Genomic DNA, 12,872 nt, shown 5'->3' with positions numbered 1-12,872 from the left:
TATAACTTGTGAAAAATATATACAGTACATACTGTATTTTCCCCCTATTGATTATGTTGTGCATTACCTAGAAGCCGGGAGGTGTGTAGCCTAGCTTAGCATTAAGACTGGTAACGGGGAAACAGCTAGCCTGTCAGGACTCTGCCTACCAGAACCTATTAAGCTCAAATGTCAAATCTTGTTAGTTTGATCCGTACACAGAAAATGGACACATTTGCTCAAAACTTTGCACATAGAGACTTTGTCTGCCAATACATTTTATTAATGTGCAACAGTTTACAGTACAATATTCTATCAGCCAATTACAATAATCTTTAAAGGACATTTTACACAGCCTGAATTATTAAAGAGTATTACTACTACAGTGCAAATAGGAATAATTCAGAGGTGATAGACTTGTGGATAACATCACACCTAAATAACAACATAAAGACAAAGGTAAGGACAAAGAAATCTTTGCACACTAAAAACAGAAAACCTTATATATTTACATGTCTTCCAAGTTCCTTGCTCTCTCCTGTGTTCAGTCAATCATGGTTTTCAGATCTTCATCCTTTCATCATTTATCCCTTCAGCCCAGGAGAAAAACAGCATTATCTCTGGTAGCTGCAGAACCATGATCGAGGCGTCACCAACTCCCAGAAGCTATTCTGTTGAGACAGAGTAGAAGAATTGGTCTAAATATGGTAACATTATCTGTAACCCTTTTATACATTGCATCTGTATGATGTAAACATCCATTTATCATCACTTAATCTAATTGACCGGATGTCACCTCTATTTTTAGAATGCAGTTATATGTGTTAAGCCATTGTGTGTGTGTGTGAATGACGCCACTGGCTTTAGAGGATGCCTTAGCTGGTAGTTCATAGTGGAATAAGTATGTTAAGTACATCTGTGCCCATCTGTCAGGCTAATCCTTTACATCTGTGACTTCATCAAACACTTTGGGAATGAAGGGCAGCTTTTTAAAGGTAAAATATATGTCAGATCTTTTACAAACGTGCTGTTACTCAAAACAAGCGGCTTACCTACAAGGGCTTATGTATGTGAATTGGGTGTGTCGTCTCTTTAAGAACAAGTTTATGCACTTATGTGTGTCTACATAAGCACATAGTCTGTGTAGTAACAGATGCTCATGAATGACTGGACATGAGAACAGATAGCAAAGCCAGGATGATGAGACAGTGAAAGGAGTTATGGTCAGATTCATTTGGTTACTGGACTCTGTATGATGTCCAACATAAAAGTACTCAAGCACCAGTCATGTTTTAGGTAGTATTTATCTTTTTTTCTAGTCTTTTAGTCTATTTATTTGTATTTTAAGTTTATTCACCCGCTGGCCTTTTTTCCATTAAAGTACCTCAGAAACTGGGGTTCAAAGTGCTATTCAATGAGGTCATTGTAGTGCAGCACACTATAAATAAACTGCTGTTTCTTTTAAAATCCTCATACATGCGGTCACATGTATCTGTTTATGTATCTGTAGCTCTGTCTATTTTTGATCTTTTTCAATCATGCAGCTTCTCACTGAGCCTAAATCCAGTCCAGTGGGATAGTTTTTCAAGCCTACAAACACCATAATAAATCTCTCAGAGGAATGTCACAGTTTAGTTACATATGTTTTTATATCTTCTGCTGATACATTTTTTTAACTTTCTGTCAGGTTTAATTGATTTTATTTTAAGAAAAATCTCTGTTTCTGTTGCCAAGAAAACCACAAGTTTAATAAAACCTGAGAGAGAAAGCATGTTTGTGTCACTATAAAATAGAGTGATGTCTGTCTTGTGGAGCTTTTTGAAGGCCTGACTGATTGACCCACTGGACATGTGCAAGCCTACGAAGAAGCAGGTCTGGTATCATAAAAAGTAGAGCTATATGAAAGAGTAGAATCAACATCATCCAGATATGAAGAAATGAGTTAAACAAGTATAAGTCTGTTCATAGCATGGCCTCATCAGTACTAGCAGTACACATGTAGGTGGAGTACGTACCCCTGTCCGAGGGCAGTGTATCTGGGCGTACCACTCCTGGCAGTACAAACACACCTGGACGCCCTGACCAAGGAAGAGACACGCCCACATGATGACGTTAAACACAGGGCTCTGTCGCTTGTCGTTCATGGTAAAGTTGAACATCACTAAGAGAGGATGAGATGATGGAATGTTGTTGTTGATGACTGTTTTTTGTGTATGAAGGAATAAATCTGTAGTTAAATAGTAAGTATGTGAGGCTGCTAGTACATGTAACAGGGCCAGTGGCAAACAGTAAGATCATGAAAAGTGAAAAAAATTCAACATTTTGTCAGATTGACAACCCATAGGAAAAGGACACAATGCACAAGTGTACTCTATTTAAATATAATGACAGTCGTCCTCTGAAAACAGCTACTCAATGGGTGTTGGAGTGAATAATTACTGATTTTAACTTTGAAGGCTTGAAGGCACAGTCCAGAATGTAGAAGGGGAAATTTACATATTTTTAACAAGCCATTAAATTCAGAGACAGTGTTTTAATTTTAGCAATGGCAATGAGGTTGACTTTCAATATGTTTCTCTCTTTGCTGTCTCCTCTTCCTTTATTTGAAAGGCATGTATGTTATCAAATGTTTTCCAGCAGCCAGGTCAGAGCACCGGATACCAATAATTTCTGTGTTTATTATTGTGAAGATTGTTCCCTGAATAATGAGTACAACCCTCACCTCCAAAGAGGGCAAAGAGACAGAACATGACGGGATAGAAGAAGCCGAAGCCAATGGCCAAGGCGTACTCATGGACGACAGCAGAGACGATGAACACAGAGAGCATGGCAGCTGTTCGGAATTTCCTATTTGACAGCTGCAGGGATCAGAGGAAGAACAGGGAGAGGGTTTGGCTCAGAGTTCATAGGTCAGGCTGCTTTAGTAGGGAATTTGTGTGACAAGAATTACAGGACAAGTTAAACTACTATCTGCACTTTATCATGTAACGTGCTGCTTTGGAAATACAGATGAAATTTACTGGGACATTACGTCATTGTTTTGTTTAATATTATTCATTGTATGTAATTATAGTTTACTGTAATGGAACTCTACTCACCCAGAGGAAGTCTCTGTATCCGTAGTAATAAAGCCAGTCATGAACCACTACATTCCAGGTACGGTAATAGTTGGCGAAAGACGTCGAGTTCCACCAGTCCTAAAAAATCACAGTAAAATGAGATGACTGCTGTTAAATAATTCATAATGATTTTTATAAGTTAAACTGGTGTGAGCCAAACTTGTATGATCTTCTTAAATTTAATATGGCCATCATCAACTAGATTTTTAGAGTTTGTAGCGCTGATAGCATACAGTGCTTACAACTACTTTTGAGGTAAAAAGTTTGGACTCAAAGTTAGAGGGAGTCTTTTAAAGATCTCATTCGTTTGTAATGCAGAAAAACACAATCTCTTTTAAACAGATAAGTGGTGTCAGGTGCACATAATCATAAAGATACAGTAGGGCACCTAGAGCAGTGGCCACGGTGTGGCCACATTATCATCACAGAAAAATAAATAAATATACAGCAAATGAAAGCTTCAAAAGACTACTTCTTTGTTCACAACTTCGGACTTTCAGAAACACATCAGTCATCAGTCAAAGCAGTAAGTCACAGAAGTAAGTAATTGCTTGTTCAAGAGCAAACTGTATCAACAGAATCTAATGATGGAAATGTTAAACTATTTTGGGACCATCAGGCCACCCTGCTGTAATCTCACTTGTCATTAATCAAAATGTCCCCATCTGGAAAAGCAAGCATATCTGAAAGTAATGGGTTCACAGGAGATATGATGCCACACAAAATGAGCCATGCCACACACCTTGTAAAACATTCTGTCAGCAAAACACAGCAGCTCTCCGAAGAGGTTGAGCCAGCAGTGCAGGAAGGCAAAGAAACACAACAGAAGGAGCATTATACCTGAGACAGAAGAGAGAGAGAGAGAGAGAGAGAGAGAGAGAGAGAGAGAGAGAGAGAGAGAGAGAGAAATTTTATGAGGAACACTTTTATTCTGGGCATTGCTCCCAGCTTTCTCATAAGAACTGCAATTTGACACTGATGCTCTTATATCAGCTCCTACTCAGAAAGCTATTCACTTAAGGGGAGTAATAAATATGCCAGACTTTAATACCTGTATCTGATTACATAATAGCATCTTTAATCTTATCACTGACTTCAAAACACTAGAGACATGTTTCCTCTATTTTCATATTAAGCAATACATTAACCAGCACTGACTCATGCTGATAAGAGATTGTAGAGGTTGTAAGTAGAAGTGATGTTACAAATAAAGATGAACTGCAAGTTACTGGCTATGTTAGCCTTATGCTCACTCTGCATTTGTATTTGTTCATATATTTATCTACAATGTAGATTTTATATTATCCATAGTAATCATTATTCTTGCAGTGTTTTTACTTTTTTAATTACTTTTTAATCAACTTAGATTTGCACTACCTCTATTAGTACATACTGTTTACTCTATTATAGTGACAGCTCTCTGTTTTCGTTTTAGTGGCTAGACTATAATTTCACGGCTGTGTTTTTATCCTTATGTTTCTATTCTTTATTCCTATGAGTATCAGTGTTTTGTTTATGTGTCGTATAAGCTACTGGATGCCTAAATTTCCCCCGTGATCAATCGATCGATCAATTGATCAATCAATCAATCAATCAATCAATAAATCAATCAAGCAATCAGTCTAAAGAGTAGAAAGTAGAGTACCTGGTAATATTGAGTTGAACACCGCCAGAACCATTGATCGTTTACTCAGAGGCATGTTGGTCTCAGGTCTGAAGACGGGCACACAAAGACGGACCAAGATGAAGTAGCCGTAAAACAGGCATCCTAAGATCTGCAAATTGAGCATTACCGTAGAAGGAAAAGGAAATGAAATATGGAGCAAACTTGAGAATCAGCACTAGAAAACCAAAGATAGTGGTGTGATCTGAGATATCGGAGATTAAAGCTGTTACGTTATCACACGAGTGCTGTGAACAATTTAGGTCAGATCTTTTCTAAAAGCTAGGTCATTAACCCCACGTAGAGCTTTGTTTTCTTACTCAATCCGAATGATAGGTAAGAACTGTAAAAGTAAAAATGAACTCATACCATGCCAAGTGTGATGCCAACATACTTCCATCTTATGTGGGTATTCCTGCGAAGAACAGAGAGGATATCATGTGAAATTAGCTGTAATTGCCCACTCAGTATAAAAAATAGGCCTTTTTTTAGCAAATATTTTGGCTTGTCATAGCAGGAAAAGAAAAGGTGTTACTCATAACATTAACAATGGCTCTGTTCTTTTCAAGTGTCCCCATAAACTGTAAAATAACAGTGTGATAGTGAGCCCACATGCACAATACCAGGATCCTGAAACAGAAACAGCTAAAAGGAATTCAGTCATTATGAATCTTTCTCTGCGACATGCCAATGTCTTACTTGAAAAAGGCCTAAAATGCCACCAGCCCATTGTTGGTTTGTGGAACAAAGTTAATAGGACACTGGTACATGTCAGTTGCACTCACATTAATAGTATCACTAATTAGAATAATATAAAGAAGGATAAGCCAAAGGAATCCAGGTCAAAGGTCTTACCGAGGGTATGATTCCCTGTAGATAAGTGTTGGACAGAAGAGGAAGTACAAATAGCTGGAAAATGTTGGGAATCTGGGACTTTGTCCTGAAAAGCAAAGACATTTCAGTGAGTAAGACCATCAAAGTGGATGGGTCCAGTTTTGAGTCCTAAAATCTGGCAGTAAAATATCTTATTAGCAGTCACAAGTTGTCTTGAATGATTTAAAAAAAAAAGGGGTTCAGTAAAAAATAGCTCACTTATGGCCTGTGGTTCATACATAAGCTTCTCATTGTATTTTTCTTGTTTCATTATGTAGCATAATACCATTGCCTTTAAAAGCTTTAGTTTTACCATTGCGTTTAACACCAGTTACACTAAAGCTTAACTGTGCCCTAATGTAGGGACCTTCTAACAAATGGCTGCCTTTAAAATTAAACAACAGTGGGTTTATCACAAAATCATTAAGCCATTATGTGAAGGTGTGTGCCGTAAAGCCTCTAATCTCTTTCGCTGAGTTATTAGCTGTACTTCAGTCAAGCTTCAACTTTTTAGTAATGACATTTAAAAAATGGTTTTAAAAAAAAGTTATGCAATGTTTTGTAAAAATGTTATCTTAACAAGACACTGTAAATCTGTGTTTAAAAAAAAAGAACTAATATCCAACTCATTCCAAAACTACATTCAAACCATGGACACACATGGACATAAAAACTGTATTATTCAGGACTATACAGTTTTTTTTATTTACGTTCATTACAACAGTCAAAGGAGAGACACATTCTTCACCACAAACAGACTTTTACAATAGAATCTCGAGAGGCTGCACATTCTCGAGGTTATTTATTGCATGGGTTAATTCATTGTTAGTTTAACTTCAGCATGAATCATGTGGTGGTAACCTGCTGAGGTCTGTTTTACTCATTTTTCTCTGGTGTCTGGGAGTGTCACCGTGAGTAATGGTACTACCTGAGGAGTAAATATACCTGACATCAATACAATACAGCACAGTACCTTCCTTTGCTGTATTCTTCATAATAACAGGAGCGGTTTCTCTCATGAATGAGTAGCTCTTCATCAGGAATCGAATCTGGGGGAAATTGATACAATTATTATGTGAAGTTAGACGCAATGTATCAATGCTAACAGCTTCAATGTCTGTCTTTATTGCATGAATTGAGAGGTGTCTGAAGGGAACAACCAACATCTTTTTGGCCTCAATCTCATGTTTCTGTGTTTGTATGCATTGACCCAATGATGCATTATTTAGCTTACTTCTGTAATAAATCGGGAGGAAGTACAACAATGGAAAACTGTATATCATGACAGAAACACAGTTGGAGAACTGGTTTATCATTTTAGCCTGTCAAAAACTGCAGTTCAGACATGATGCGTCATCAATCTGCATACAGCAGAGAACCACTTTCTCTTTCTGGGAAATTTAGTAAAGGAAACACATTCAATTACGCATTTAAAATCAATAAAATACACTTTACTTATGAGACGGACAGCATCAGAATTACAAATATATATAAATAAATATAAATATAAAAAATAATATAAATTTTGTGGAACCAAGTCAGACGGGGATCAGGACTGTGTTTCCCAAAAGCATCTAAGCACTGAGATTAATTCACTCCAATGGTGCTAAACTCATTTTCCTAAGATGGTTTTAGGAGACCGGGGCCGGTGTGATAAAGAGGATGAGGAGGTATTACAATGTTGGCTACATTGAGATCTACTGTCTCTTTTGGTGCCCTTCCAGTTCACAATGTTCTTGCTGATGGCACTTAAGGGCTGCATTTATAATTTAGGTTGTTTTCTTTTTTTATTATATTTAGTTTATTGGATTTTTATGCTGAGCAGCAGTAAACACTTTAATTATACTGCAGGAGTTATTAATTAAAAGAAATGTGACACTATTGGAAGTCTAAACAACCTTTAAACAACCTACATTTGCTTAGGAGAACTGTTCAGTGTCAGCTGTTTCATTCATATTTATTGTCATAGGGTGGCCTTTACAATCTGTCAGTTCTCACTTTTACTCTGCTTGCTGCCACAGCTCCCTCTAGTCCTCCAAAACCCAAACCTCCTCCTTATGTGATTTAAGCTTGGCATTGCTGTCTTGCTAAGCTCTAAACATCAAGTGTGTTAACAGCTATCTCTGATTCTGTACCATTACTGTATCATGTGTTAAAATTTAATATCTAGGCCTCATCGCTATATGATACTACTGTATCTTTTCCCTAGAGGGAAGGGAAGACTCAGAGGCTTCAGGCAGAGGAAACAGGTGGAGGTGGGGCTTTTGCAATGCTGTATGAACAGAAGTAACGGCTGCATCAAGCGACAGAGTGAACAGAGCACTGATGGCTTAAGTACACAGTTAAAAGGGTGCGTTGGATATATGTTTCTGTGAGAGGAGTATGCCATGTGGATCTTACTATTCTAGTCACTGATGTGATGTCTCACACATTTGACTACAGTAGGTAATCAGTGCACCTGTGCATACTGTAGTTCATGTATTTAGTGTGGTAACGAAGAATTGTGACTAAGATTTGTCTACAGCAGGACATTTTGCAGTTAAACAATAGTGCGCTCTGATGGACAAATGAAATTGAGACATGGTTTTTAAATTAGAAAAAATGTGTGCAAAACAAATTCCCCTCGGGGCAATAAAGGTTTCATTCATTCATTCATTTTTTACAAAGCAGCAAACACCAATCCCAATACATTACATCTGTGATACATGCTGATGAATGAGTAAGGCTCTAATGTGGATGGCATTTTCACTTTATGCAGCTTGCGGAATTCCAAAACATTTGCACCCTGTTCTCAATAAATGACAGCATTTACTACTCAAACACTTACTCACCTGCTCCAGTATCACAATGAACCGTGAGGCTGGTGGAAGCTGGTAGTGCACAGCCACATAGATAGGGAACAGTCCCAGTACGCAGGTCTGCACTACAGACAGGACCAGGCCCGTGCCGAGAGAGAGCCCCAATTTAGAGGGGAAGCTGTGATACAAAGATCCCCAAAACACCAGGGTGTAGTAGGGAACAAGCAGGGTGTAGACAAACATCACAAACCAGGCACAGGTGACCGTCCCCAGCTTCCCAAAGGCGAAGAACAACAGGTCAAACTCCAAGACCAACCTGAGATTGCATAAAGAAATACAAAGTATTAATCATTACATGAAAGCAATGGTTATTATATGTAATTCCTAATAATTAATTAGTTTTATTAGGAAGAAATTAACCAAATAAAATTAAGTTGAAATTATAGACATTCATGATGCGCTCCATTAGCACCTTTGGTTTGTTTTAGTTTTGAACAGGGTTTTGAATAACCATTTTAATTGTATTAAAGCATGACTGGCATAGTTCAACGCCTTAAATATCTTCCCCATTACTTTCTCTGAAAAGACCCCTCTGGTGATAAGAATAACAAATTTAAAATGCCCACTCATGCAGCATGTCAAAGGGTATGTCTAATTTAACATGGCCACTTGAATATTATTATTTTTCCATTCCATTAATTTTCTCCATATTAAAATTAAAATTAACTGTGGGTGGATGTATCGAGTAATTTGCAATTTGTCGTGTTTCCCGTTGGAGAAACATATGAATTAAACTCACAATCCAACCGAATCATTACTGAGCTGCCCAAAGCAACAGCAGGAATACTCAGAGGGATTGATTGCTCTACTGTATCTTTCTGCTGCCAGATGAGCAGAGAGGCAGGGAGAGAAGGATGGAGGGACCCCATAAGGAAGAAAAGGAAGATAAGAAGTTTTTAAAGGCTTTGGGGTAATTGAGTTTTTATTAGATTTAGTTCAGGGTCATAGAGTTTGAGAGGTGTCATCGTTGTAAACATACACACCTCTATACACACACACACACACACACACACACACAAACACACATAATTGCACATGTCACACTGACCTGCCCTGGTCGATGTAGTCGACAGCCAGCGTGCTCAGACAGAAGATGAGGAGTACGGCGATGAACATGTGGTAGATGGTCCTGATGTGGTTGATCTCAAACAGCTCACTGATGAAGAGGAGGATAACTGTCATTAAAACAGCTCTATGTGGTATTCATGTAAATATCTCTTACGCCGTATACATGTTAGAGGTTTATTCATATAAAATACACACAAACATGCCCACTGGAATATCTGAATGATCTGTATTTGTGTCATGTATACAGTATGCAGACCACATAACCATAGATCTCTGTTGTAGATTTAGATTGTCTGTTAGCAAGTTGCATGACTCCTCTCCAACATACCATGCATATATCTGCATTTCTCAAACATGTTCAGCTATTTTGCCCTCATCAGGTTGGTATATACTGTAAATATGAGGTTGTTTGTAGATTCTTTATATACAATCTGTTGTTTAGTGACTTTAAAAGAGAAATTTGAAGGACAATAAATACAGAACATACAAAATTCCAAATGCATACAAAAATTGCATTTGGAAAAAAGATTTTGTAAAGATACTGCCCTGATCTTTAGGTATGGTACATTGGAGACGACTTGTCTTTCACACTTACTCCAGCAGTGACGGTCTTTCCATAAACACCTTGCCGTCATCCATTCTCTGAGATCTAAAACAATTGACACGGAATAATGGACAAACATTTTAGTGCAGTTAATGAGAGGATAAATATATCTCCCAGATCAATAAGGAATAATAAGTGTGCTAGTAAAAGTTGCCGCCTCCTCCTTTTCCTTACCTGGATGGCATTTTTTTCTGTATTTGGGTAACAGGCTGGACTGACTCAGTCAGAGCTTTGTCAAGTAAATCACTGAGCTGATCATGGACCTGCTCCAAGATCTTCTCCTTCACCTTCTACAGGACACACAGGAGAAAATGTAGTTTTAGCTTTTTCAACTTAAAGCCTACTCTATTTGTTTACCCCAAGTACAGTATAAGTTGCATCCCATATTTTGAAATATCTCTTTATGCTGTACCCTGTTTACTCTGCACAACCTTGGCTTCTGTATTTTCTCTGAGTAAGACAGAGGAAGGACAGCATAATTGAGGAACTGTGGCAAGTTAAGATACTGGGTGGAAGTGGAGTTATGTGTTACCTGTGCATGTTTCTGCCACTGTCTTAGATCTTCTTCATTTTGTACTTTATGACCCCCAACTGCAGAGAGAAGAACATACGCTGCATATGATTATTAACCAGTACAATATATATGAATATATTGAACTTGAATTTATATTCAGTGCAAAACGAAGAAAAGAGTTAACTTGGAATCTCACACTCTGCACATATGTATTATATATAACTAATATATATCTACAATATTCCTACATATAGCAACTTCAGAAAATCAAACAATGATTCCATCTTGGTCCAGCTACTACTACTGTGGAAGTCTACAGTAAATGTTCTTGTTTTTATTCTTACCACCTATCAAAAACAATGACTGTATATATGGAACTTTAAATTTGTCTGCAAGCAATTACTCAAACAATTATGCAAAAAGACCACTAAATATGCAATTACTTACTATAACACAGCAAAACCCAATACAACTTAATATCACACATTAAAACATTTTCCATAAATGGGTGGGGAAATAAATATATTATTAACCATACCATGGCCGGAGGTCTCATCTGACTGACGGGCCTTGATGTTTCGGTGCCACAGTCCATTAGGTTGCTCCGCAGTCGTCATGTTTACTACCAGACCACGCCACAACACTTAGGACTATCTACTGAGACTCAAGTGGACAATCCTGTGCATATCAAAGTTGTATGTTAGTCTTTCATACACATTATCTTGCTTCCCTGAGGATAAATCCATACTGGATCACTTAGAACTAAAACACGCTGGTTCATGGCCCTCTATAGACAGAGAGACCCCAATAAGTGATCATGTTTTCAGCTGCGAAAGAGCTATGACATCACAGGACAGAAGTGCAACATGATCGAAACTTTCTACCCATGGAGGGTTTTTACCCTATGTAATTTACTGTGAATTTACCCTTTGTTGAGGCTTGACGATGTCGACTAGAGAATCTTCCACTATAAATTGAGAGATTAAATAAGGTCACAGACTCCTTGCTGGCAGGTTGCCTCATGCAAAAAAGCATTAATATTCCTGATGAGTCTTAGCCCCGACAAGGTGAGCTTTCTCGTGTGAATCCCAAACTGAAAAAGTGCACAAACTATTGGTCTTTTGGGTGGTGGTGATGGCGCAATGGATATGACACATTCGATACATCTGCGATACATCAACCGATGTGTCCCTGAGCAAGATACATAACCCTAGTTGCTCCAGAGTTGTGCGACCTCTGACATATGTAGCAATTGTAAGTCACTTTGGATAAAAGCATCAGCTAAATGACATGTAATGTAATGACTGCAGAATAATGTAGTGGGTCAGAGGTTTTGAACTGTAGTTACCTAGAGTGCTCTTCCATTACAAGAATGTTATCACCAGTCATTTAAACTCAAGCAAACAATGTAAACACATGATAAAGCTGGTCTACCTGTGTAAGTTCACATACACTATAGATAAGATACACAGAAGACTGACGGAGAGGTAAGAGACACAGAGTAACCTCATTTTCTAATCAAAGCTGTTTGATCATTCCTCAGAAGACAACACAGCAGAAAAGCTTTGCTCAAAGACAGATTATACATTATCTCATTACCTTAGATGATGAGATGGAAGAGAAAGAGATGAAGAGAAACACGTTTTTGCCCACTTGCAGCCTGACTTTCCTCTCATGTACTAATAATGAGAGACTTTACCATTAAAGGGGCTACAGTATATACAACATTCAGAGCCTGGGCCAGGATTGTCCAATATGGTCTGCACACAGTTCTCAATTCTGTCGTCACAGCCACGCTAATAGTGCTAAAAGCCACTAACAGTGCTACCAGAGGCCAAGCAATCGACCCGTTCCTAACAGGCCCTTTTTGAACGGGCACTGCACTAGTAACGTTGAGGATGACTAACATCAATATTTCAGATGGATTACCAGAGAAATGAAAGCTACGGTGAAATAAATTAATTTTGTCAGTAAGATAAAAAAGACAATTTATTCATATTATGCTAATCAGATGTCACAGCTGTATTGAAGTATTAACTGAATGATTACAATAAATGCTGTCGATGCACATTATCAGTCATCTTGAGGTCAACTGTGGTTATTGGAAGTCACATTTCAGAAATGAACCTTTGAAACAGCTCCCTTGTGTTTTGTTTATAGTTGAGTGGTTTACAACCTATAAGGAGAATTAATC

The 12,872-nt window shown here is 37.9% G+C and overlaps 1 protein-coding gene across 1 annotated transcript; it reads right to left on the bottom strand.

The window, feature by feature from the left end:
- Positions 1-301: 301 nt before the first annotated feature.
- On the bottom strand, positions 302-11,295 carry soat2 (sterol O-acyltransferase 2). The gene is made up of 15 exons (XM_028576749.1): positions 11,217-11,295; positions 10,697-10,755; positions 10,339-10,454; positions 10,156-10,209; positions 9,541-9,648; positions 8,466-8,748; positions 6,608-6,683; positions 5,617-5,701; positions 5,131-5,176; positions 4,744-4,873; positions 3,841-3,938; positions 3,078-3,176; positions 2,702-2,837; positions 1,995-2,140; positions 302-650 (listed from the first exon to the last, which is right to left on the bottom strand). Exons 1-15 carry the CDS (start codon positions 11,293-11,295, stop codon positions 594-596), a joined length of 1,572 nt encoding a protein of 523 aa, XP_028432550.1. The 3' UTR covers positions 302-593.
- Positions 11,296-12,872: the final 1,577 nt, after the last annotated feature.

Source organism: Perca flavescens, chromosome 4, assembly GCF_004354835.1.
Source record: "Perca flavescens isolate YP-PL-M2 chromosome 4, PFLA_1.0, whole genome shotgun sequence".
NCBI lineage: Eukaryota > Metazoa > Chordata > Actinopteri > Perciformes > Percidae > Perca > Perca flavescens.
The sequence above is the reverse complement of the archived record's forward strand: the minus strand, read 5'-3'. Positions and strand labels throughout refer to the sequence as shown.